Genomic DNA, 27,881 nt, shown 5'->3' with positions numbered 1-27,881 from the left:
TAAACTTCACTCTCGTACCCATATAGAAAAGTTGATTGAACAAGGCTATCGAGTGATTTCAATAGTTTTTGTAGTGGGAGGTTGAAAATGGCTCGGTTTTCTTTTTCTTTTAAATTGCATGGAAGGACCTTGGGGCTTTTACTTATTGTACCAGTAGAGGGGCTTGATCTGTGTGAATGTCACTTTGGCTTGCCCCCCCTCCCCCCTCGCCACCCCAAATACTTCTGTCTAGAGATGCTACTGGCAGTAACCCCTGTTACATATCTCTCGTCTGCTTTGTTTCCCCGTCCACCCTAAGGTTACAGGAGCACAGTCAGGACATCACCTCGCGCCTCTTTGAGTGCTCCAATAAGACAGGGAAGTTCATTGCTACCGAAATCACAGACTTCAATCAAGATGATCTGGAGGAGGATGACGTGTTCCTGCTGGACACATGGGATCAGGTGAGAAGCCACATGTATAACTTTTATGCCAATAAAGTTTATTGAAACGAGACCGAGTGAGTAGGGCAGGGAGACATTGTATACTCCTGGGAAAATGATGTGGCGTTTACAACTTCAGACAGCAACCAACAAGGGCCTCAACTTTTACGGTTTGGGGAACAAATACACATGGGGGTAACTTGCTGAGGCAGGTTTTACTACCCTTAATCACTAAGCCTGATGCTTTTGATGCAGCTCCATCACTGCTCTCTGCTTCCACAGTAAGGATTAATAAAAATTGGATTCAAACAGCATCCGAGGGCCCTGACTCTTACGGTCTAGGAAACTGATAAGCATGGGGGTAACCTGCACAGTGCAGCAGATACTGGCATAAGCGTGCTAGGCAGACTGGGTGGATCAGTTGGTCTTTTTCTGCCGTCATGTCTACATTTCTATATCCCTAGGGGTGTACTATAGATATTACTCTTATGCGACCATGAATGTACTATAGATATTATTCCTATCTCCCCCGGGAGTGTACTATAGAAGGACTAGGGGGCATTCCATGAAGTTAGCAAGTAGCACATTTAAGACTAATCGGAGAAAATTCTTTTTCACTCAATGCACAATAAAGCACTGGAGTTTGTTGCCAGAGGATGTGGTTAGTGCAGTTAGTGTAGCTGGGTTCAAAAAAGGTTTGGATAAGTTCTTGGAGGAGAAGTCCATTAACGGCTATTAATCAAGTTTACTTAGGGAATAGCCACTGCTATTAATTGCCTCAGTAGCATGGGATCTTCTTAGTGTTTGGGTAATTGCCAGGTTCTTGTGGCCTGGTTTGGCCTCTGTTGGAAACAGGATGCTGGGCTTGATGGACCCTTGGTCTGATCCAGCATGGCAATTTCTTATGTTCTTAGTCCTATCTCCCCTCAGTGTACTACAGATATTACTCCTATCCCCCTGGGAGTGTACTATAGATGTTATTCCTATCTCCCCTCAGTGTGTACTATAGATATTACTCCTATCCCCCTGGGAGTGTACTATAGATGTTATTCCTATCTCCCCTCAGTGTGTACTATAGATATTACTCCTATCCCCCTGGGAGTGTACTATAGATGTTATTCCTATCTCCCCTCAGTGTGTACTATAGATATTACTCCTATCCCCCTGGGAGTGTACTATAGATGTTATTCCTATCTCCCCTCAGTGTGTGCTATAGATATTACTCCTATCCCCCTGGGAGTATACTATAGATATTATTCCTATCCCCCCTGGGTATGTACTATAGATTTTATTCCTATCCCCCCTGGGAGTGTACTATAGATATTACTACTATCCCCCTGGGAGTGTACTATAGATGTTACTCTTATCCCCCCCCCCCCCCCGGGAGTGTACTATAGATGTTATTCCTATCTCCCTGGGAGTGCACTACAGATATTACTCCTATCCCCCCCTGGGAGTGTACTATAGATATTATTCCTATCCCCCCTGAGAGTGTACTATACATATTACTCCTATCCGTCAATGAGTGTACTATAGATATTATTCCTATCCCCCCCGGGAGTGTACTATAGATGTTATTCCTATCTCCCCTCAATGTGTACTATAGATGTTATTCCTATCTCCCTGGGAGTGCACTACAGATATTACTCCTATCCCCCTGGGAGTATACTATATATATTACTTCTATCCCCCCCTGGGAGTGTACTATAGATATTACTCCTATCCATCAATGAGTGTACTATAGATATTATTCCTATCACCCTGGGAGTGTACTATAGATGTTATTCCTATACCTCCCGGGAGTGTACTATAGAAGTTATTCCTATCTCCCCTCAGTGTGTACTATAGATATTACTCCTATCCCCCCTGGCTATGTACTATAGATTTTATTGCTATCCCCCCTGGGTGTGTACTAAAGATGTTATTCCTATCTCCCCTCAGTGTGTACTATAGATATTACTCCTATCCCCCTGGGAGTATACTATAGATATTACTCCTATCCCCCTGGGAGTGTACTATAGATGTTATTCCTATCTCCCCTCAGTGTGTACTATAGATATTACTCCTATCCCCCTGGGAGTATACTATAGATATTACTCCTATCCCCCCCTGGGAGTGTACTATAGATATTATTCCTATCCCCCCTGGGTATGTACTATAGATTTTATTCCTATCCCCCCTGGGAGTGTACTATAGATATTACTACTATCCCCCTGGGAGTGTACTATAGATGTTACTCTTATCCCCCCCCCCCCCCCGGGAGTGTACTATAGATGTTATTCCTATCTCCCCTCAATGTGTACTATATATGTTATTCCTATCTCCCTGGGAGTGCACTACAGATATTACTCCTATCCCCCTGGGAGTATACTATAGATATTACTCCTATCCCCCCCTGGGAGTGTACTATAGATATTATTCCTATCCCCCCTGGGAGTGTACTATACATATTACTCCTATCCATCAATGAGTGTACTATAGATATTATTCCTATCCCCCTGGGAGTGTACTATAGATGTTATTCCTATCTCCCCTCAGTGTGTGCTATAGATATTACTCCTATCCCCCTGGGAGTATACTATAGATATTATTCCTATCCCCCCTGGGTATGTACTATAGATTTTATTCCTATCCCCCCTGGGAGTGTACTATAGATATTACTACTATCCCCCTGGGAGTGTACTATAGATGTTACTCTTATCCCCCCCCCCCCCTGGGAGTGTACTATAGATGTTATTCCTATCTCCCTGGGAGTGCACTACAGATATTACTCCTATCCCCCCCTGGGAGTGTACTATAGATATTATTCCTATCCCCCCTGAGAGTGTACTATACATATTACTCCTATCCGTCAATGAGTGTACTGTAGATATTATTCCTATCCCCCCCGGGAGTGTACTATAGATGTTATTCCTATCCCCCCTGGGTATGTACTATAGATTTTATTCCTATCCCCCCTGGGAGTGTACTTTAGATATTACTACTAACCCAATGGGAGTGTGCTATAGATATTACTACTATCCCCCTGGGAGTGTACTATAGATGTTACTCTTATCCCCCCCCCCCCCCAGGAGTGTACTATAGATGTTATTCCTATCTCCCCTCAATGTGTACTATATATGTTATTCCTATCTCCCTGGGAGTGCACTACAGATATTACTCCTATCCCCCTGGGAGTATACTATAGATATTACTCCTATCCCCCCCTGGGAGTGTACTATAGATATTATTCCTATCCCCCCTGGGAGTGTACTATACATATTACTCCTATCCGTCAATGAGTGTACTATAGATATTATTCCTATCCCCCCCGGGAGTGTACTATAGATGTTATTCCTATCCCCCCTGGGTATGTACTATAGATGTTATTCCTATCCCCCCTGGGAGTGTACTATACATATTACTCCTATCCATCAATGAGTGTACTATAGATATTATTCCTATCCCCCCCGGGAGTGTACTATAGATGTTATTCCTATCTCCTCTCAATGTGTACTATAGATGTTATTCCTATCTCTCTGGGAGTGCACTACAGATATTACTCCTATCCCCCCCTGGGAGTGTACTATAGATATTACTCCTATCCATCAATGAGTGTACTATAGATATTATTCCTATCACCCTGGGAGTGTACTATAGATGTTATTCCTATCCCCCCTGGGTATGTACTATAGATTTTATTCCTATCCCCCCTGGGAGTGTACTATAGATATTACTCCTATCCCCCTGGGAATATACTATAGATATTACTCTTATCCCCCCCGGGGAGTGTACTATAGATATTATTCCTATCCCCCCTGGGAGTGTACTATACATATTACTCCTATCCGTCAATGAGTGTACTATAGATATTATTCCTATCCCCCCCGGGAGTGTACTATAGATGTTATTCCTATACCTCCCGGGAGTGTATTTATTTATTTATGTATTTATTTAAAAGTCTTTTATACCGATGTTAGTCGAAACATCACCTCGGTTTACATGGAACAAAAGCAACGGAAATTGCAAGTAACAGGGGAAGGGTAAGGGGTACAAAAAACCATAAGGAGAGCAGAGAAGCATTGGAACAAACAACAAGTGAACTATAATGTCATAAAAACAAGGTCATAGTCAAATTCAGGTCATGATCCATCACAATGATGTTATTCCTATACCTCCCGGGAGTGTACTATAGATGTTATTCCTATCTCCCCTCAGTGTGTACTATAGATATTACTCCTATCCCCCTGGGAATATACTATAGATATTACTCTTATCCCCCCCGGGGAGTGTACTATAGATATTATTCCTATCCCCCCTGGGTATGTACTATAGATTTTATTCCTATCTCCCCTGGGAGTGTACTGTAGATATTACTCCTATCCGTCCATGAGTGTACTATAGATATTATTCCTATCCCCCCGGGAGTGTACTATAGATATTATTCCTATCTCCCCTCAGTGTGTACTATAGATATTACTACTATCCCCCTGGGAGTGTACTATAGATGTTATTCCTATCCCTCCCGGGAGTGTACTATAGATGTTATTCCTATGCTCCCCCCCCCCCCCGGGAGTGTACTATAGATGTTATTCCTATACCTCCCGGGAGTGTACTATAGATGTTATTCCTATCTCCCCTCAGTGTGTACTATAGATATTACTCCTATCCCCCTGGGAATATACTATAGATATTACTCTTATCCCCCCGGGGAGTGTACTATAAATATTATTTATTTATTTATTTATTTAAAACTTTTATATACCGACGTTCAAATGGATATCACATCGGTTCACATTATAACAGGGGTAACAATTAACATCAGTAGGAGGAAAATAATAGTTACATCTAACAAGGTAAATTCAAAAGGAACGGGATGTCAAAGAAGAGAAGCAGAGTTTAGTGAGGGATAGAGTTAACGTTAAGAGAGAAAGAAAGAAAGCAACTATATTACATTACTATATTACATTACTGCCATTAACATTAAGAGAGAAAGAAAGAATTATTCCTATCTCCCCTGGGAGTGTACTATAGATATTATTCCTATCTCCCCTCAGTGTGTACTATAGATATTACTACTATCCCCCCCGGGAGTGTACTATAGATATTATTCCTATCTCCCCTCAGTGTGTACTATAGATATTACTACTATCCCCCCCGGGAGTGTACTATAGATATTATTCCTATCTCCCCTCAGTGTGTACTATAGATATTATTACTATCCCCCCCCGGGAGTGTACTATAGATATTATTCCTATCTCCCCTCAGTGTGTACTATAGATATTACTACTATCCCCCTGGGAGTGTACTATAGATATTATTCCTATCCCCCCCTGGGTGTGTACTATAGATGTTAGTCCCATCTTCCCTCAGTGTGTACTATAGATGTTATTCCTATCCCCCTGGGAGTGCACTACAGATATTACTCCTATTCCCCCTGGGAGTGTACTATAAATATTGCTCCTAACTGTCCATGAGGTACTATAGATATTATTCCTATGGAAGGTGGATGGGCCATTGAGGCCATGGCCTATTCAACTTTTTGTCCTACACAGCATCAGTAACTAGCGGCGATGGGAGGGGGAGGGGGCAGGGGCAGAAGTTGGTGTATTTGCCCCTCTCCCCAAACAAAAAAGGTGTTCCCTGGGTGAAAATTGTCCCATACAGAGCAGATAAAGTGAGCTGCCTATTCAGTTGCTCTAAATGGAGGCCTTCCCAAGGGCGAGGAAACATCGCACAGATGTTGAACATTCAAGCTCATGTCCATAGTTTCCCTTGCGTAACCCCTTCTGCAGGTCAGGCAGCAACGTCCTTGGGTTCTTTCCCTTTGCTCGCACGCACCCAGGTGGAACGGTACCCGGGTATCTTGCTCTCATTACGCCTGTGCCCAGGAACCTTCTCCTGATTGCTTTGCTTCCCCTGTAGCTCTTTTTCTGGATAGGGCAGAACGCAAACGAAAAGGAGAAGAATGACGCGGCCTTGACAGCGCAGGAGTACCTCAGGAGCCACCCCAGCGTCCGAGACCTTGACACGCCCATCATCGTGGTGAAGCAGGGCTTTGAGCCTCCCACCTTCACAGGCTGGTTCCTGGCCTGGGACCCCTTCAAGTGGAACGTGAGTGTCCCCTAAGCCTTCGCCTTCCTCTCCGGTGCTCTCGGGAGCTGGGCTGGGCTGGTTCTGCCGGACTTCCACCGCGAGACGAGCAGCTGCCTGTCTTTCCAGGGCCTCTCCGCATGGCAGAAGCAGTTTCCCTCAACTTAGCAGCTGGTTCCCTTTTTTTTTTCCTCCTTGGAGGCCAATCCAGTCTGGGTTTTTTTTTTCAAAATCGCCAAATAAAACCAGGACTGGATCAACCTGTTTGGGGGAAAAAATGGATCCAGCTGACCACCATGATCTCTGCTGGTGCTAAAGCTGAGTGGGCCTCCTGCTGGCAGCTGCTCTGGCTTTCTCTCGCTTGGCTGCAATTCACATACTGGGGGGGGGGGGGGGGGGGGGCGGGGGATATTTTAAATCCCCGGCACAAGGAGGAGCAGGTAGGTTTTTAAACAAAAGAAATAAGGTAGGTAGGCTGGGTTTAGGGGTCGGGGTGGAGAGGGGAAAAGGGAGGAAGGTGAGTTAAAGGGATAGGGAACTGGACAAAGACCCGATCGTGTCACCGCGCAGTTTTTACAAAATCCCCCCCCCCCCCTCGTGCGAGTCGGCACCCTCACGCACATGGGCACGCCAATAAAAAATCAGGCACGCATGTGCGCACGGGTAGCCAGTTTCATAACATGCACGTGGCGACCCATGCATGTTATAAAATCGGCGCATCCATGTGCGCGCCCCGGGAACCGCGTGCAAATGGGCGCTGCCTGCCGCATTTAAACTTTACCCCATAGAGCAGGAATTCTGGGCCTCTGGGATGTGCGCCATGCACCAAGGCTGGAGGGAGCTTCTCCTCTTCCCACAGTTCTTTCCTATTCACTCCCGCACCTCGAGGACCACCATCGGGTCGGGTTTTCAGGGTATCTCTAATGAATATCCACGAGATAGATTTGCATACAGTGGAGGCAGTGTGCTTGCAACTCTACCTCATGCATAGGCATTAGGGATATCCTGAAAACCCGACCCGTTGGCAGCCCCTGAGCGCTGAGCATGAATAGCACTGGGTCAGGCCCTTCCAGCCTCTGCGGCACTCCCTGCTGTGACTTGCCCAAGGGCTGATGTAGTCTTGGGATGCTGCAGAGGGTTAGTTATTCCATACTCTCCTTTCTCTTGGTCACCTGCAGGGGACAGGGAGTTGGGACGAGCTGCGGGAGAGGGAGAGGCTGGTGTGCAAGAATCTGCAGGGCAGGACTGATGTTCATGTCCCCTGAGTTTCAAACAGAGGGAAGTTGGAGACTGTGAGGGAAGAGATGAGGGCTGAAGTGATCTAATTATTACATCTGCACATGCATGAAGCTGTTCCACACACGTGTATACTTTCCATATGTATATAGCCCGTACATAAAAGAGCACACAGAACCCTACATCTGGAGACAGAACGAAGATACATATACTCGTCTGCAAACACAGGCGATTCCGCTTCTCCAGGCTCTCTGACTGCCACATGGTGCACTTCATGGTCCTTTTTCTCCTTCCTTATGCAGCAATCTAAGAAGTCCTACGAGCAACTAAAGGCAGAGCTGGGAGACCCCAGTACTATCAATCAGATCAATAAGGTAAGGAAGCAGCCTGCTGGCGACAACAAAGGGGTAACAATGGTGGGGGCGCTCGGCCATAGTGATCATAACATGATCAAATTTGAACTAATGACTGGAAGGGGGACAATATGTTAAAAAAAAACTGAAAAGTGCAGCTGCAAAGGTTAAAAGTGTACAACAGGCGTGGACACTGTTTAAAAATAAAATCTTAGAAGCGCAGTCCATATGTATTCCACGCATTAAGAAAGGTGGAAGGAAGGCAAAACGATTACCGTCATGGTTAAAAGGTGAGGTGAAAGAGGCTATTTTAGCCAAAAAAATCCTTCAAAAATTGGAATGAGGATCCATCTGAAGAAAATAGGATAAAACATAAGCATTGTCAAGGGAAGTGTAAAACATTGATAAGACAGGCGAAGAGAGAATTTGAAATGAAGTTGGCCATAGAGGCAAAAACTCATAATAAAAACTTTAAAAAATATATCCAAAGCAAGAAACCTGTGAGGGAGTCGGTTGGACCATTAGATGACAGAAGGATTAAGGGGTCTCTTAGGGAAGATAAAGCCATTGCATAAAGACTAAAGGAATTCTTTGCCTCCATGTTTACTAATGAGGATGTTGGGGAGATAACAGTTCCAGAGATGGTTTTCAGGGGTGATGAGTCAGACGAACTGAACCAAATCACTGTGAACCTGGAAGATGTAGTAGGCCAGATTGACAAACTAAAGAGTAGAAAATCACTTGGTCCAAGTTGGTATGCATCCTAGGGTACTGAAGGAACTCAAAAATGAAATTTCAGACCTATTAGTTAAAATTTATAACCTATCATTAAAATCAACCATTGTACCTGAAGACTGAAGGGTGGCCAATGTAACCCCAATATTTAAAAAAGGCTCCAGGGGCGATCCGGGTAACTATAGACCAGTGAGCCTGACTTCAGTGCCAAGAAAATTATTAATTAATTTATTTTTTATTTTTATATACCGATGATCCTGTATACAATACATATCGCACCGGTTTACATGGAACTGAACAGTCCTCAGGGCGGACTATTGCTTCATCAGGTTTTAGTTCTCAGGGAAAGCTTGTGTAAATAGCCAAGTCTTAAGCTTCTTTTTGAATGTCAAGAGGCATGGTTCTTGGCGGAGGTCCGGTGGGAGCAGATTCCAAAGGGGGGGGGACCTGCTGTGGACATAGCTCGTTTCCTCAGTAAGGTTTTAGCTGGCTGGGTGTGAAGCATGTTCTGGTATGCACTTCTGATCGGTTTCTTGGATGTGTGCTGCTGCAGTTGGAAAGATAGGTTGAGGGGGGAGATGTTGTGAAGGGCCTTATGAATCATCATGAGGGATTTGAAGTGTATCCTAAATTTTACCGGCAGCCAATGAAGATTCTGGAGGATAGGGGTGATGTGTTCCCTTTTTTTTGGTGTTAGTGAGGATTCTAGCCATCACATTCTGAACCATCTGAAGTGGTTTGATGGTGCTAGCGGGCAGGCCCAGGAGGAGTGAGTTACAATAGTCCAGTTTAGGGAGGATGATAGATTGTAGCAGGCGGAAGTCTCGGAAGTGTAGAAGTGGTTTTAGTTTTTTTAAAACTTGCAATTTGAAGAAGCAGTCTTTGGTAGTGTTATTTACGAACTTAGTGAAGTTGAGTTGGTTGTCTAGAAGCACACCAAGATCTCTTACTTGCGGCGTGTGGAATTAGTGGAAACTATTCTAAAGATCAGAATCACAGAGCATATAGAAAGACATGGTTTAATGGAACACAGTCAGCATGGATTTACCCAAGGAAAGTCTTGCCTCACAAATCTGCTTCATTTTTTTGAAGAGGTTAATAAACATGTGGATAAAGGTGAACCAGTAGATGTAGTGTATTTAGATTTTCAGAAGGCGTTTGACAAAGTTCCTCATGAGAGGCTTATAAGAAAACTAAAATGTCATGGGATAGGAGGCGATGTCCTTTCGTGGATTACAAACTGGCTAATAGGAAACAGAGAGTAGGATTAAATCTTCTCAGTGGAAAAGGGTAAACAGTGGAGTGCCTCAGGGATCTGTACTTGGACCGGTACTTTTCAATATATTTATAAATGATCTGGAAAGAAATACGACGCGTGAGATAATTACATTTACAGATGATTCAAAATTGTTCAGAGTAGTTAAATCACAAGCAGATTGTAATAAATTGCAGGAAGATCTTGTGAGACTGGAAGATTGGGCATCCAAATGGCAGATGAAATTTAATGTGGATAAGTGCAAGGTGATGCATATAGGGAAAAATAACCATTGCTGTAGTTACACGATGTTAGGTTCCATATTAGGAGCTACCACACAGGAAAAAGATCTAGGCATCATAGTGCATAATACTTTAAAGTCAGCTCAGTGTGCTGCGGCAGTCAAAAAAGCAAGCAGAATGTTAGAAATTGTTAGGAAGGGAATGGTTAATAAAACGGAAAATGTCATAATGCCTCTGTATCACTGCATGGTGAGACCACATCTTGAGTACTGTGTACAGTTCTGGTCAGCGCATCTCAAAAAAGATATAGTTGTAATGGAGAAGGTACAGAGAAGGGCAACCAAAATGATAAGGGGGATGGAACAGCTCATCTATGAGGAAAGGCTAAAGACGTTAGGGCTGTTCTATTTGGAGAAGGGATAGCTGAAGGGGGATATGATAGAGGTGTTTAAAATCATGAGAGGTCTAGAACAGGTAAATGTGAATTGGTTATTTACTCTTTTGGATAAAGAAGGACAATGGGGCACTCCATGAAGTTAGCATGTAGCACATTTAAAACTAATCAGAAAAAAAAATATTTTTCACTCAGTGCACAATAAAGCTCTGGAATTTGTTGCCAGGGGATGTGTTAGTGCAGTTAATGTAGCTGGGTTTGAAAAACGTTTGGATAAGTTCTTGGAGGAGAGAAGTCCATTACCTGCTATTAATCAAGTTTACTTAGGGAATAGCCACTGCTATTAATTGCATCAGTAGCATGGGATCTTCTTAGTGTTTGGGTACTTGCCAGGTTCTTGTGGCCTGGTTTGGCCTCTGTTGGAAACAGGATGCTGGGCTTGATGGACCCTTGGTCTGACCCAGCATGGCAATTTCTTGTTCTTAATTGCCTTTTGTAAGCCAGAAACTTAAGATATTGTTTTTGCTCTGACTAGCAAAGGTAAATTAAATTGCAAAGGGGAGGACCCCTGTTCACTCTCTGTTTGAAGGAAAGGCAAATGGTGATGTGAATTATTTGGCAGTACCTTTGTTGGTCGAGACAGAGAGGGGCCAATGCAAATGCTTTCCTTTGAAGCCTACAGAAGTCCTTCTCACTTATGCAAATATTAAATTACTCTCTGTCTCTATTACAATGGAAGGGGGGGGGGGGGGGCTATGGTTGGAAGCCAATGGTATTATCCCCTGAACTGCAGTGACACCAAGTGGACCTGGTTACAATTGCTAGGATTAAATGGATATTTCCACAGAAGGAAAGTTTTGAGTTGAATGGCCCTATGGCAGTTCTTGGAATCAAAACTTGGGGTGTAATCCCAGGCCGGAGCCAATGAGGAATAGGGGATCGATTGTTAAAGAACTTTTTAAATTAGGCATAAGAGAAAGGTTGTGTACAGTCAAACAGGTAGAGTGGTGAAAAGACAGAAGGACATAGCAATGAGGTGAGGTTCCTATCCGAGCCACATAGCTGCTACCACAAAGGAAAGAACAGTTGCAGATAGATGGGAGAGTTCCTCATAGCCATAGTAATTATATAGCAGTGCCAAGAAAGCAGGTTTGTTATTTTGTAGCAAGGGAAAAGAATGTGAGTTTCAAGTATTTCCTGACCTTTTGTTTCATTTATAGCAAGAAGGACAGTATTTAGAATAGCATCTGCATACATTCATTATCAGGCTGACTTAGTTGCAGGGAAATTTGGAAGATTTGTCACAATTTTATATAGAGTAGAAAAGAATTTATATATTTTTTTGTGAGAACCGGGACTTCGAATCTCCTGAAGCAAGTGGATCTCAAGCATCTACATTGGCTTCATCAAGCACAGGGGAGTGGCTTGTCTAAAGAAAAGGAAAACAGAACTCATGTGAGACTTAACTGAGAACTTATGCTATTATTCTGGCCAGAATTTAGGTGGGAGATTGAAAGAATTTTGCAAGTGAACTGAACTAAGATACAGAGTAGGACTAGTGATATTTCTTTTATATCTTAGAACCTGATTTTCTTCATTTTTCCACGTTAATAAAATCTTCTTTTGTTACTATAATGCCATTTGTCTATGTTTGCTATAGCGTATAAGAATCCTAATGCGCTGTGTAACTGTGCATGCACTGATTATATATGCAATACTTGCTGTAGCTACATAAGGTGGGTTTTACGTCATCACTTATTGTTCTGCTCCAGCCTCTCCTCCCCATCCCTGGGATGTCCCTAAACACACAGCTGAGAGGTGGAGTGCTTTTTGCGGTGAGGTTTACATTCTGCTCTTCTCTAACTCACAGGTGAAACTCAGCAAACATGAAGGAGCTTTGTTTCATTTTATCTGGCACATTCCTCCTGTTCCACCTGCCTGGCACCAGGAGCCTTCGTTCACAACTAGCTGGGGATATTTCCCCTGTTTAAGCCCCCTCCAAGTTTAGTTGTCATTTCAATAGTAGGTCTTGTCCAGGGGGTCAGGCACCAGGGCTCCTTCCAGAGGTGTAACTATTGCACAGTGATTTTGACTCCCCAGGGGCGGTGAATGCTTCTTCCAAAGGGGGAGTGGAAGCTCTGAGCCTGGCACCAAATCCAAGTCCCTCTGCATGGCACTGCCCATTACTAACCCTGAGCTGTCAGCTCAGCCACATTGCATGATTTAAATGTTCGACCCTTGATTTTCTATCCATGGACATAAGCCAATCCTAAAGAAGGAAGCTCAATAACCCTGAAAACCTGCAGCTACTTTGATAAGGATAGGGAGTGATATCGTTGCAGGAGACCTGGCTTCTGGTCCCTGGCCTGGCCGGGGTTGGAGTTGCTGTGGCAGCAGGAGGATTCACAGCTGGGGAGGGGGAGAGAAAGCCTCGGCCATCATACGTGGGTGACACCTGGACTCAGAATGCATGTGGACTGGGTCCCAGAGGGAGACCTGGCCTTCGACCACTGTCCAAGGACCAGCACTACAATGGCTGAGCTAAAACTGAGGGAGAGAAGTGAGGGAAACTTAGCTAGGTATGAATGGAGGCTCCTGGCTATGATATCTGTAAAGGTCAGTTCTAATGGAGGACACCACCAGACCAAAAATGTCGATCTCTATTCTTGTTTTCTTAACTATTTCCACCTAGGCAGTATCAAGCAGAAACTTTGATAGGTTGTATAATGCAGAATTCCACCTCTGGCAACAGGGGCACATGAACTCAGGGTCCTCAATGCCGGGGCAAAGAGTTCCTGCTGGAGGCTTGGAGGAGGAATGAGAACAGTCTTCACTGGCCAGCTCTAACTTCCATCTCTCCGTCTCTGACCCTTAGGAGTTGAGCAGCGTTCAGCTAGAAGTGTTCACCAGTAAGACCAGTTTCACTTCAGGCACTCTGAAAACCTACCCGGCCGAGGAGCTGGTCAACAAGCAAAAAGAGGAATTACCCGAGGGAGTGGATCCTACCAGGAAGGAGGTGAGAGACTAGAGCTGGAGCTGGAGGAGGAAGGAAATTACAGGGTTGGACTGATGAGGGTTGCAGATTTGCTGATGTACGAGCGCTGTTTTTCTAAAAACGACGACTTTAGGAAAAAACGAAATTGCAAATGACTTAACAGGGTCCTTAAGAAGTACCTGCAGGTATTCCTCTTCCTTTTTTTTTTTTCAGAAATATCCAGTTGGTGGTGGTAAATGGGATGCTGGAGAGGGAAGGGCACTCAGGCTGTGAACATATCTGGGAACGGGGAAGATTCAGAGATTTCAATAAAATCTCTGAGTCTCCGTAGATGCCCCCCCGTTCCCTGCAGACCACCCGGGAATGAGGCAAAACATCAATGGAGGGACTGGATTAGGTAGCCGAGCAGCTCTTTGCTCTGGTCTGGGAAGGGCTGGAAAAGAGAGCAGACTGGCTTTTCTTTCTTCCAATCTGTTTGCTCCAGCCTCAACCTCACCCCCTCCCCTCCTGTTCTCTGCATGGGAGGGGAGGAGCTGGAGTGGGATGCAGAGAGGGCTGTTTTCTGGTGAGATTGTTACAAGAGAGCTATGTGCCCATGTGTACAAGAGATAGGGATGTGTGTTGAGATCAGGGAAGGGGGTGAGTGCTGGGGTCATCTCTGCAGGGGAGACGATAAAGAGAGAGAATATGTGTGTGAGAGAGCGTGTTGGGTAGGGGTGGGGAGTGGAAGAGAGAAAGTTGATATGCACACCCCCTCTAATCCATATCAAATCTCAGGGTGACCATAACTCAGTAGGAGACGCTGTTGTGTTGTAAGAATGATCCTCATAATTGTATCATTCCCTCTCCAGCATGGGAGGATTATAAACACGTCTACACATTGAGGTCAATGTTCAAAGGGAGCTAAGCCAGCTAAGGAAGCATTTAGCTGCCTAGATTAAACTTTGAAAAAGTGATGGCGCCAACTGGCTAAATTTCATCTGATCAGATTATGAGCAAGCCCTGGGGAAAGAGTTAGGGCGGGGAGAGATCGTTAGGTGGCTAGTCCTGATTTTCCATGCTAGACATCTAACTTTACCAGAAAAATCTATGTGCTGCAAGAACTAAATTTGTCTAGTCAGTGATCTTGCCAGCTCCATTCACTTTTTTTTTTTTTTAAATAGATGGGTGGGAGGAAAAATCACAGGGGGCAGTGTGTGAGTGAGAGAGGGGGAGAGCTAGTTACACTCCTGCATAGCTTTAACAGGTGGAGGTGAGACAAGGGCTGGCTGCCCCCTACTAAAGGCTAGAAAGGGCCAATGAGAGAAGACTTAGCCCATTAGCACTAATTTTTAGCAAAAAATCGATCCTGTCACATTCTGACTGGCTAGAATTAAGTGGATATTTAATTGAAAACCTAGCCAGTTAGGTTCAGATGAATACTAACAAAGATAACTAAGCTAATATTAGTCACTTATCTTACCCACTCAGTGGTTCATCCAAATATCTGCCGCATTATCCCTAATTAGGTTATTACTCTAGGTGTAGAAAACATGGGTGAGGTGTGATACTAGGGAGGAGGTGATGGTTATTACTCGAGGTGTAGCGGACATGCGTGATAGGTGCAGAGAAGGTGATGGTTATTACTCTAGGTGTAGAAAACATGGATGAGGAGTGACAGAAGGGTAGGAGGTGATGTTTATTACTCTAGGTGTAGAGGACATGGGTTAGGAGAGATAGGAGTGGGGTGATGGTTATCATTGTGGGTATAGAGAACATGGGTGAGGTGTGCTATTAGGAAGGATAGTTATTACTGAGAGTGTAGAGGACATGGGTAGGAGGGATAGGAGGGTGAAGAGTTGATAGTTATTATTGTGAGTATAGAGGACATGGGTAGAGGGGATAGGAGAGGAAGAGTTGATAGTTATTACTGTGAGTGTAGAGGACATGGGTAGAGGGGATAGGAGAGGAAGAGTTGATAGTTATTATTGTGAGTGTAGAGGACATAGGTAGGAGGGATAGGAGGGGAAGAGTCGATAGTTATTACTGTGAGTGTAGAGGACATGAGTAGAGGGGATAGGAGAGGAAGAGTTGATAGTTATTACTGTGAGTGTAGAGGACATGGGTAGAGGGGATAGGAGGGGAAGAGTTGATAGTTATTACTGTGAGTGTAGAGGACATGGGTAGAGGGGATAGGAGGGGAAGAGTTGATAGTTATTACTGTGAGTGTAGAGGACATGGGTAGAGGGGATAGGAGGGGAAGAGTTGATAGTTATGACTGTGAGTGTAGAGGACATGAGTAGAGGGGATAGGAGGGGAAGAGTTGATAGTTATTACTGTGAGTGTAGAGGACATGGGTAGAGGGGATAGGAGGGGAAGAGTTGATAGTTATGACTGTGAGTGTAGAGGACATGAGTAGAGGGGATAGGAGGGGAAGAGTTGATAGTTATGACTGTGAGTGTAGAGGACATGAGTAGAGGGGATAGGAGAGGAAGAGTTGATAGTTATGACTGTGAGTGTAGAGGACATGAGTAGAGGGGATAGGAGGGGAAGAGTTGATAGTTATGACTGTGAGTGTAGAGGACATGAGTAGAGGGGATAGGAGAGGAAGAGTTGATAGTTATTACTGTGAGTGTAGAGGACATGGGTAGAGGGGATAGGAGAGGAAGAGTTGATAGTTATTATTGTGAGTGTAGAGGACATAGGTAGGAGGGATAGGAGGGGAAGAGTCGATAGTTATTACTGTGAGTGTAGAGGACATGAGTAGAGGGGATAGGAGAGGAAGAGTTGATAGTTATTACTGTGAGTGTAGAGGACATGGGTAGAGGGGATAGGAGGGGAAGAGTTGATAGTTATTACTGTGAGTGTAGAGGACATGGGTAGAGGGGATAGGAGGGGAAGAGTTGATAGTTATTACTGTGAGTGTAGAGGACATGGGTAGAGGGGATAGGAGGGGAAGAGTTGATAGTTATTACTGTGAGTGTAGAGGACATGGGTAGAGGGGATAGGAGGGGAAGAGTTGATAGTTATGACTGTGAGTGTAGAGGACATGAGTAGAGGGGATAGGAGGGGAAGAGTTGATAGTTATTACTGTGAGTGTAGAGGACATGGGTAGAGGGGATAGGAGGGGAAGAGTTGATAGTTATGACTGTGAGTGTAGAGGACATGAGTAGAGGGGATAGGAGGGGAAGAGTTGATAGTTATGACTGTGAGTGTAGAGGACATGAGTAGAGGGGATAGGAGAGGAAGAGTTGATAGTTATTACTGTGAGTGTAGAGGACATGGGTAGAGGGGATAGGAGAGGAAGAGTTGATAGTTATTATTGTGAGTGTAGAGGACATAGGTAGGAGGGATAGGAGGGGAAGAGTCGATAGTTATTACTGTGAGTGTAGAGGACATGAGTAGAGGGGATAGGAGAGGAAGAGTCGATAGTTATTACTGTGAGTGTAGAGGACATGGGTAGAGGGGATAGGAGGGGAAGAGTTGATAGTTATTACTGTGAGTGTAGAGGACATGGGTAGAGGGGATAGGAGGGGAAGAGTTGATAGTTATTACTGTGAGTGTAGAGGACATGGGTAGAGGGGATAGGAGGGGAAGAGTTGATAGTTATTACTGTGAGTGTAGAGGACATGGGTAGAGGGGATAGGAGGGGAAGAGTTGATAGTTATGACTGTGAGTGTAGAGGACATGAGTAGAGGGGATAGGAGGGGAAGAGTTGATAGTTATTACTGTGAGTGTAGAGGACATGGGTAGAGGGGATAGGAGGGGAAGAGTTGATAGTTATGACTGTGAGTGTAGAGGACATGAGTAGAGGGGATAGGAGGGGAAGAGTTGATAGTTATGACTGTGAGTGTAGAGGACATGAGTAGAGGGGATAGGAGAGGCAGAGTTGATAGTTATGACTGTGAGTGTAGAGGACATGAGTAGAGGGGATAGGAGGGGAAGAGTTGATAGTTATTACTGTGAGTGTAGAGGGGATAGGATGGGAAGAGTTGATAGTTATGACTGTGAGTGTAGAGGACATGGGTAGAGGGGATAGGAGGGGAAGAGTTGATAGTTATGACTGTGAGTGTAGAGGACATGGGTAGAGGGGATAGGAGGGGAAGAGTTGATAGTTATGACTGTGAGTGTAGAGGACATGAGTAGAGGGGATAGGAGGGGAAGAGTTGATAGTTATTACTGTGAGTGTAGAGGACATGGGTAGAGGGGATAGGAGGGGAAGAGTTGATAGTTATGACTGTGAGTGTAGAGGACATGAGTAGAGGGGATAGGAGGGGAAGAGTTGATAGTTATGACTGTGAGTGTAGAGGACATGAGTAGAGGGGATAGGAGAGGCAGAGTTGATAGTTATGACTGTGAGTGTAGAGGACATGAGTAGAGGGGATAGGAGAGGAAGAGTTGATAGTTATGACTGTGAGTGTAGAGGACATGGGTGAGGAGTGATAGGAGGGGGCAGCATGAGCACATTAACTGAAAATAGTTACAGCTGTATGTGCATGTTGATGTAGAGAACACGTTTGCATCCAGTTTCTCAATGCACTGATCCACTGCGTAGAGCGAGATAAGCTCCCGTCTGTCTGCACTGAATGAGGATGGCACAGCCTCGTACTCTCCCAGCAGTGCAAGCAGAAACAGCGCGGCCCCGAGGTCTCTGAACAGGGCCAGGGCAGCTCCTTGGGTGCCTGGGAGGGTGGAGAGTCCATTCTGTACGAGCTGTGTTTCACGTTGGTGGCTCTGAAACCTGAAAATCCTGATCCTCAGTGGCTTGTTCATGTCCAGAGCTTCACAGCTCATGAGCAGTTTCATGGGCAAACTCTGAAGCTGGCACGTTCGCGCCTGTAACTGTGCTCGCTGCTTCCGCTGGACCCTGGATTGCGTTTTCTGTGGGCTAGAGAGGTTCAGTAATGGTTTCCTGCAGCTTAGGGCAGCTCTTCCTGTCTCCTCCCCAGGACCATCTATCCAGCGAGGACTTCACTGCCCTCTTTGGGATGTCTCGCGCTGCCTTCGATGCTCTGCCTGCCTGGAAACAGCAGAACCTCAAGAAAACGAAGGGCCTCTTCTGACAGCTGAGAAAACGCACTCCACATGCTCAGACTAGCTCATCTATTGTATTATTTTATTGGTATTCTAGAAAGCACTTTTTGGTTCGAGTTCTATCTGAAATAAAATAAGCAGGGTAAGAATGAAAGGTTTTCAGACTCTTATTAGTGTACGTTTCTTTCTGGAAGTGAGGAACAAACTTGTAATATCACAGTGAATCAGTTTTATTTCTTTTTTTTTGCTCTTGCAATGGAAAGGGGGATTTCAGTGCTCATGTAAGCGCAGAGTCAGCAATAATGCAGACTCCAAATGCACCTCCACACCTCTCTACTCTGCCCGTGCACCTCATTCCTGCCCTGCAGCACCTCTTAAGAACATAAGAAAATGCCATACTGGGTCACACCAAGGGTCCATCAAGCCCAGCATCCTGTTTCCAACAGTGGCCAATCCAGGCCATAAGAACCTGGCAAGTACCCAAAAACTAAGTCTGTCCCATGTAACCATTGCTAATGGCAGTGGCTATTCTCTAAGTGAACTTAATAGCAGGTAATGGACTTCTCCTCCAAGAACTTATCCAATCCTTTTTTAAACACAGCTACACTAACTGCACTAACCACATCCTCTGGCAACAAATTCCAGAGTTTAATTGTGCGCTGAGTAAAAAAGAACTTTCTCCAATTAGTCTTAAATGTGCCCCATGCTAACTTCATGGAGTGCCCCCTAGTCTTTCTACTATCCGAAAGAGTAAATAACCGATTAACATCTACCCGTTCTAGACCTCTCATGATTTTAAACACCTCTATCATATCCCCCCTCAGTCGTCTCTTCTCCAAGCTGAAAAGTCCTAGCCTCTTTAGTCTTTCCTCATAGGGGGGTTTCTTGCTATTCCAGTACTGAGGCTTCCCCTCATAGACACACAGAACTGCCAATGCACCTCATTCCTGCCCTAAGAACATAAGAAATTGCCATACTGGGTCAGACCAAGGGTCCATCAAGCCCAGCATCCTGTTTCCAACAGTGACCAATCCAGGCTATAAGTAGCTGGCACTAAGTCTATCCCATGCTACTGATGCTAGTAATAGCAGTGGCTATTTTCTAAGTCAACTTGGCCTGCAGCATCTCCTACTATTCCAATACTGAGACTCCCTGTAATACACATGCACAACATAGTCAATGCACCTCACTCCTGCCCTGCAGCACCTCCTGCTATTCCAATACTGAGATGTCCCCTAATACACACACAGCACTGCCAATGCGGCTCACTCCCGCCCAGCAGTACCCTCTATTATTCCCAATATTGAGACCTTTCCGTACACACACACACACTCACTCTCACACACACACACACACAGAGCACTGCCAATACACCTCACTCCTGGCTGGCAGCAGCCCCAGTACTGAGACATCCCATTAATTCTTAATTCTGTAGTGTAATCCTATATGACAACAGCACTCTGCTATAAATATCTGACTGTATTTAACAATGTAACACCCCACAATAACTACTACCCCCTACAACGTCTGAAACAGAGCACGGCCCAGGCAGCAGCTTTCTTTTATATTTTTACTGGGTTTTCACAGGGAAAGGAGAGAAAATCTAGCAAGTAACCATGCAAATAGAATCCTAAATCTTGGTGGCTTTATAAACCCACAGAGTCCGTCAGCCTGTCCCCCTATTAATAACCTTTGCACTGTTCATCGGGTTGCTGCAGATTGCAGCGCGCCCTGCGGCCCCTGTCTCAGAGCTTTCACGTCTTCCCAACAGCCCCTTAACCCTTAGGACCCCAAATCTCAATGAGGTCACAGCACATCATGATGTCATCGAGCATTTTTAAAGCTGCCATGCCATTGGTTAATGTCTGTGGTCAAAGAAGGAAGCGTTCAGATACTTCTAGCAGAGTGCTGTTGTGTTTTAGTGATGAAGGGATCAGCCACTTGTTAAGTGCAGGGCACTTTGCACTGGACGGTTAGGGCCCTTGTTCTACAATCTGCCTTCTGCCGTAGGTGTTAGGCTTCTCCAACCTGTCGTCAAGACCTCACAGCTAATTGGGTTTTCAGGGGACCCTCCCTGAATGGGCAAGAGAGAAATTTGCATACACTAAGTCTCTGGGGATCTCCTGAAAACCAGACAAACTAGGGGGGGATCACCAGGCCTGCCCAGTACCATCTCATGCAAGGCCAGAGATGCTAAGGCGCATCCCCATTTTGTGTCTATAAGAAAATGTTTAGTACATCCAGTCTGTGGTCTGCTAGATAAGAATTTGTTCAAATTCTGGATTTCAGTTCTCCAAACTAAGGCTTTGTTAGCTCCAAGTCACAAATAAAGAGATTTATCCTTAGTATTCCACCTGCACCTGAATGTGCCTTGCTGCTCCAGAGACTTCTCTCTTCCCCTCTAGAAATGGTTCCCTTCATTATATAGTAAACTAGTTTTGTCCAGTGCCTCAGGAGCTGCCTGCTCCACTGCTGTAGAGTAGTGAATCTGTAATCAGGACTCAATCTGGTTTCTGTTAGGGAGTTTTCTTCCACCTTACTGACACCAATCGGGTTATGCCTTAGGTGCAATAATTGCTTCGGCCCCCCCGGAAGCACACACACACACAGACACAGACACGTTATTGGTTGTTGTCAGTCTGTACTCTAATTCACAGATAATGTTTAAAGTTGCATTGAAAAAGCAAGTTTGCTTACCAATGTATTAGTTTATCTGGCAGTGGGAAGCAGCTGCCAGATTGCTGCATAAGTCAGTACTTAACCGGCTATCTGGCACGGGTCACCATTACTTAGCTAGATAAAGTACTTATCTGGTTAAGTAGCATTGACCCGCACCAAATAGCCGGATAAGTACTGACTTATCTGGCTATCTGGCAGCTGCTTCCCACTGCCAAATAAATGGATACATTGGTATTGATTCAGGTAAGTGGCAGCAGCGGCTGCCACCATTTGCTCGTATAGCCCGTCAGCGATGCCTCCACTCCCTTCCATAGTTAAAATATGCATTTGACCTGTGCTGAATGCACATTTTACATTTAAAGCATTTTTTAAACTCCCGCTGCCTTAGCATATCATTAGCTTAATGCAACGTGAGTTTAAAAAAATAATAATCTGGGCATTAAAAATGTACTCTGAAAACGCAGTGCATATTTTCTTAGTGCCCAGATTATTGCATCAGCCTGAATATGAAGAAAGTTACAGCTACAGCACCTCTCTGTTTCCTGCTCTAGCTCCTCCCCCACACGCAGACTGCAAGGAACAGGAGAGGAGGGGGTGAAGCTGATTCTCACCAAGGAAAGAAGAGGTGCAGCAGTTACAACCCTGAACACTTGCTGGGCAGCCGGATGGACCATTTGGTCTTAATCTGTCATTTACTATGCTCCCCAATCGAGCCCTCCAGTACTGAGCGACTGTCGGCTTTCCCCTAGAACAAAGGGGAAAGCCAACAGACACTCAGCAGTGCATGCTTCAGAGGGAGGTATCTTCACAGGATACTAATGAAGCATTAGAGTTAAGGCACCCCAACAGAGAAGTTCCAATAGAATGAAAAGTAATCCAAGTGCCTGTAATTAAAAACTCACCTGAACTAAAAGATTCCAATTTATCCCTATTAGAAAGCAGAATGAAAATACAAACAAAAAACACACTTTGAAAAGTTTGTATGCTAATACCAGAAGTCGGTTATTTTCTCTTTCAGATAATAGAAGGACTAGGGGGCACTCCATGAAGTTAGCAAGTAGCACATTTAAAGCTAATCGGAGAAACTGTTATAACAATGCACCGTTAAGCTCTGGAATTTGATGCCAGAGGATGTGATTAGTGTGGTTAGTGTAGCTGGGTTTAAAAAATGTTTGGATAAGTTCTTGGAGGAGAAGTCCATTAACTGCTATTTATCAAGTTGTCTTAGAGAATAGCCACTGCTATTACTGGCAGCAGTAACATGGAATAGACTTAGTTTTTGGGTACTTGCCAGGTTCTTATGGCCTGGATTGGCCACTGTTGGAAACAGGATGCTGGGCTTGATGGACCCTTGGTCTGACCCAGTATGGCATGTTCTTATGTTCTTGGTTCTAGAATCAGCTGCTCCCTGAAGCAGCCATTTATGGCATCTAGAACCTTAACCTCTCTAGCATGTCCTCATGAAACACTGACCCAGTCAATACTGGGGTAACTGAAATCTCCCATTATTATTATGTTGTCAAATTAATTTGCTTTTTTAAATTTCACCTAGCATTTCAGTTTGTTTCTTTATTTTGGCCAGGCTGCTGGTAGTATACCCACTGCTAAATTCTTCTATCCATCACCTAAAGAAATTGTATCCATAAGGATTCTACAGTGCATTTCCCTGTAGTTTACTGCTAATCTGTGTATATCTTGAAATTTTCCACTTAACTGGTGAAAGCTATAAGGATTATTAGATTCTTTAGACCAGTATTCCACCAAAACGTTTTAACCCATCATGCCCCAAACTATGGTTACAAAATATATACCATTGAGAGATAGAATTCTTTCCCCTAGCGATGCATTCCAGCTCATCTGCAAACTTTCCCTTAGAGTCCATCAAGCTAGGGCGAGAGAACATCTAACAGGGTACCATCAAGCTAGGGCGAGAGAACACAGTAGAAATCTCATCTTTGTGAGACTTTCCTCACTCCAAATGATGTCAAATCTTCACAGAGGTGGACTGTGCAGTTTGTATGTCTCACTCTGCATGTAAAACTGGCCTCTAAACCCTAACCCACCACCAACACCTCACCTTAAGCTATTAGCTGGCCCTCTTACAGTCATATAGTTGAATACTGTGAAGGCCTCCCCAGAGGCTCTCTCTCTCCCTTTACTCCACACCACTCCACTCCTCTCAAACCCAGAAATGGCCAAAATGCAATTTACAAAACTTATCGTGAATTGCATTATGGCCATTTCGGGCACATTGCATAGCTTAATGCCAGAAAAAAAAGGCATAGTTATTTCTGGCGTTAAAATTGTGTGACAGCATGCATTATGCTATCGCACAGTGCAATACTGCCCCTCATTTACATTAATCCCCTAAACCCCCCCTAATCCCACACCTTCCAAAAATTTGTATTCGTGCCATGTGATAGTACTATTATCACATGCGTTATGGTGTTAATGCATGCATTAATGTGTTATCACCTGCGGTAATGCCATAATGCATTTTGATGAATGCCCCTCTTTATCTCCTTTCTCATTCCTCTGGAGTAAGTTTAAAGCTAGTTATACAATGCTAAATTTGCAAACATCCATAGAACTGTTTATGAGGAATTTGGTAGGCAGTTTACAGTTGTGCAAAGTTCAAGATATGATTCGTTTCATCCTCAATCAAGTGAAGGATCGATGTCACGCCACGTGCAGCTCACCTCTTAAAAACATTTTCCATTCCCGGTGTGAAGCATGGATTATTTTGAGTAGGAGAAAGAAGAAAAAACCCAGTAGGTAAATGAAGCCCCTTCATTAATGCTTTCCATGCTAAAGCTAGGGATCACCACATAAAGTGTTTCCTCAGATCTCCCACAACCTGCTTGTCTGGAAGAAGAAGTAACCCCAAAGGTGAGTGCAGAAGACATAGTTCCTCTATAATTTGTATAGAATCGTATTTATAAGTACCATTGATTCACTCCCCAAGAAATCTTAAGTGGCAAGCTCAATTATACAACTTAAAATTGGGTGCATCAATCCCCCTCAAGCTTTCTCCCGTATTAATCTATCAGATGTTATTTTAGGTTGTTGACCTCTCCAAATAAAACTTATAAAGGACAATTTGATAAGAGCCATTTCCTCTTTTCTCAACCAACATGGGAGCATTTGCATTCTATACAATATTTTAGGCATCATTATCATCTTAAAGAGTGCATTCCCTCCCAACATGGACACTGGCAAATCTTTCCAGACCTTCAACCGATCTGATTCTCAAAGGAGGTGGCTGATAAAATAAAAGCAAAAAGATCAGTATTCAAGGAATATAAAGGATCCCAAAAAGAGGAACACAGGGAAGAATATCTGGTGAAACAGAGGGAGACTAAGAAAGCAATCAAGAAAGCAAAAAGTCAGGGGAAAGAAAGGATTGCCAAAGAAGTAAAGAGAGGAGACAAAACATTTTTCAGATTTATCAGAGAAAGGTCCAAAGTGGTACAGTGAAACTGAAAGGAGACAAAGATCGATGTGTGGAGAGAGATGAAGAAATAGCCGAAATATTAAACAAATACTTCAGTTCGGTGTTCACTAAAGAAGACCCTGCAAAAGGACCGTCGCTAGTTAACAAGACTGAGAATGGGAGTGGAGTAGACTAAATTCCATTTATAGAAGAGAATGTAAGGGAAGAGCTGGGGAAAGTGAAAGTGGACAAAGCCATGGGGCCTGATGAGATACATCCCAGGATACTGAGGGAGCTCAGATGTGCTAAAGGACCTATTCAATAGATCCCTGGAAACGGGAGTGGTGCTGCAGGATTGGAGAAGAGCGGTGGTGGTCCCGCTTTGTGACCTATTCAATAGATCCCTGGAAATGGGAGCGGTGCTGCAGGATTGGAGGAGAGCGGTGGTGGTCCCGCTTCACAAGAGTGGGAGCAGAGAGGAGGCGGGAAACTACAGGCCGGTTAGCCTCACCTCGGTGGTGGGAAAAGTAATGGAGACTCTGCTGAAGGAAAGGATAGTGAACTATCTACAGTCAGGAGGATTGCTGGACCCGAGGCAGCATGGATTCACCAGGGGAAGATCTGGTCAGACAAATCTGACTGAATTTTTTTGATTTGGCCACGGAAGAGTGCTGGATGTGATTTACTTGGATTTTAGTAAAGCATTTATACGGTCCCACATAGAAGATGCTTGAACAAAATTAAAAGCTTGGGAGTGGGTGGCAAGGTAGTAGCATAGATTGCAAACTGGTTGACTGACAGGAGACAGCGAGTGATGGTAAATGGAACCTACTCTGAAGAAAGAATGGTGTTAAGTGGAGTGCCACAGGGATCGGTTTTGGGACCAGTTCTATTCAATATCTTTCAGGCCGATACAGTAAGACTCGCGGGAGAGCGGGCAAGTGCCTGCTCTCCCGGCTCGCGCACAGGACACTCTTCTGTGCGCGCGATACAGTAAATTAATTTATTTAAATTAGGGTCCGCGGAAAAAGAGGCGCTAGGGACACTAGCGCGTCCCTAGTACCTCTTTTTGGACAGGAGCGGCGGCTGTCAGGGGGTTTGACAGCCGGCGCTCAATTTTGCAGGTGTCTGTTCTCGAGCCCGTTCACAGCTATGGGTTCGGAAACCGGACGCCGGCAAAATTGAGCGTCCGGTTTTCAACCCATGAGACCATTTTACATTTTTTTAATTTTTTACTTTTTTTTTAAACTTTGGGACCTCTGACTTAATATCGCCATGATATTAAGTCGGAGGGTGCACAGAAAAGCAGTTTTTACTGCTTTTCTGTGCACTTCCCCGACATCGGCAGAAATTAACGCCTACCTCTGGGTAGGCGCTAATTTCTTAAAGTAAAATGTGCGGCTTGGCTGCACATTTTACTTACTGTATCACGCGGGAATGACTAATAGGGCCATCAACATGCATTTGCATGTTGCGGGCGCTATTAGTCTCGGGGGGGGGGGGGGGGGGTTGGACGCGCATTTACAACGTGCTATTACCTGTTACTGAATAAGGGGTAAAGCTAGTGCGTTGAAAACGCGCGTCCAAATGCCGGTTAACAGTGTGCTCTGTTGGAGCGCACTGTACTATATCAGCCTGAATTGGGAGAGACCTGGCAGAAGGGATAGAAGGTAAAGTTTGTCTATTTGCGGATGATACTAAGATCTGCAACAGAGTGGACATGTCTGAAAGAGTAGAGAGAATAAAAAATGATTTAAGAAAACTTGTAGAGTAGTCAAAGACTTGGCAGCTGGGATTCAATGCTAAAAAGTGCAGTCATGCATCTGGGGTGTGGCAATCCTAAAGAGCTTTATATGAATGGCGGTGAAAGATTAATGCACTTGGACAGGGAGAGGGACCTTGGGGTGATAGTGTCTAATGATCTGAAGATGGTGAAGCAATGTGACAAGACGATAGCTAAAGCCAGAAGAATACTAGGCTGCATAGAGAGGAATAACCAGTAAGAAAATAGAGGTGATATGTCCTTGTACAGGTCCTTGGTGAGGCCTCACCTGGAGTACTGTATTCAATGCTGGTGCCCGTGTCTCAAAAAAGATAAAGTCAGGATAGAGGAGGTCCAAAGAAGAGCAACCAAAATGGTGAGGGATCAGCATTTGAAGACTTAAGAGGAGAGGCTGAAGGATCTGAATATGTACACCCTGGAAGAGAGGAGGTGCAGGGGAGATCTGATACAGACCTTCAGATATCTGAAAGGTTTAAATGATGCACAATCATCAAACCTTTTCCATTGGAAAGAAATCAGTAGAACTAGGGGTCAGGAAATGAAACTCCAGGGAGGACGGCTCAGAACCAACGTCAGGAAATATTTCTTCACTGAGAGGGTGGTGAATGCCTGGAAGGCCCTTCCGGAGGAGGAAGTGAAGACGAAAACAGTCAAGGAATTCAAAGGGGCATGTGGATCCCTAAAAGCTATTGTATGGAAATAAAGAAAAAAGTGCATGGGGATAACTTGCTGGTGTGGCAGTTGTTACCCTTAACAAATAAGCCTTGATACTGTTAAAGCAGCTCCATCATTGCTCTCTGCTTCAGCGGCAGTGAGAAAAGAATTGGATTCAGTCAGCAACCAACAAGGCCCCCGACTTTTATGGTTTGGGAAACAAATAAACATAGGAGTAACCTGCTGATGTGGTGCTTACTACCCTTAATCACTAAGCCTGAAACTTATGATGCAACTCCAACATTGCTCTCTGCTTTCACGGCAACAGTTAAGAGATATTGGATTCAAGCTGCTTCCTAGGGCCCGGACTTTTACAGTCTGGTAAACTGATAAGCATGAGGATAACCTGCACAGTGCAGCAGATATTGGCATAAGATTGTTGGGCAGACTGGGTGGGTTTGTTTGGACCTTTTTTGCCTTCATTTCTATGTTTCTATGAGTGATTTCCCCCACTATATCTTTTATATTGAGCTCATAAAGCTGCGATAATTCTCTCGGGATCCAAACTCCTAGATATTTAATCTTCGTAGGGACCCATTTAAAGGGGAATATCCC

At 44.4% G+C, this 27,881-nt stretch overlaps 1 protein-coding gene across 1 annotated transcript in view; it reads left to right on the top strand.

The window, feature by feature from the left end:
* Window positions 1-18,866, top strand: part of VIL1 (villin 1) — a 69,352-nt gene extending 50,486 nt beyond the window's left edge. The window contains exons 15-19 of the mRNA XM_029605054.1: window positions 299-443; window positions 6,327-6,515; window positions 8,033-8,104; window positions 13,585-13,725; window positions 18,633-18,866. Of these exons, the coding sequence (XP_029460914.1) occupies window positions 299-443; window positions 6,327-6,515; window positions 8,033-8,104; window positions 13,585-13,725; window positions 18,633-18,746 (661 nt within the window). The 3' untranslated portion in view covers window positions 18,747-18,866. The remainder of the gene's footprint in view (window positions 1-298; window positions 444-6,326; window positions 6,516-8,032; window positions 8,105-13,584; window positions 13,726-18,632) is intronic.
* The last annotated feature ends 9,015 nt before the right edge of the window (window positions 18,867-27,881 follow it).

This window comes from Rhinatrema bivittatum, chromosome 6 (genome assembly GCF_901001135.1).
Source record: "Rhinatrema bivittatum chromosome 6, aRhiBiv1.1, whole genome shotgun sequence".
In the NCBI taxonomy this organism is placed as follows: Eukaryota; Metazoa; Chordata; class Amphibia; order Gymnophiona; family Rhinatrematidae; genus Rhinatrema; species Rhinatrema bivittatum.
This window is presented reverse-complemented; position numbering and strand designations above follow the sequence as displayed.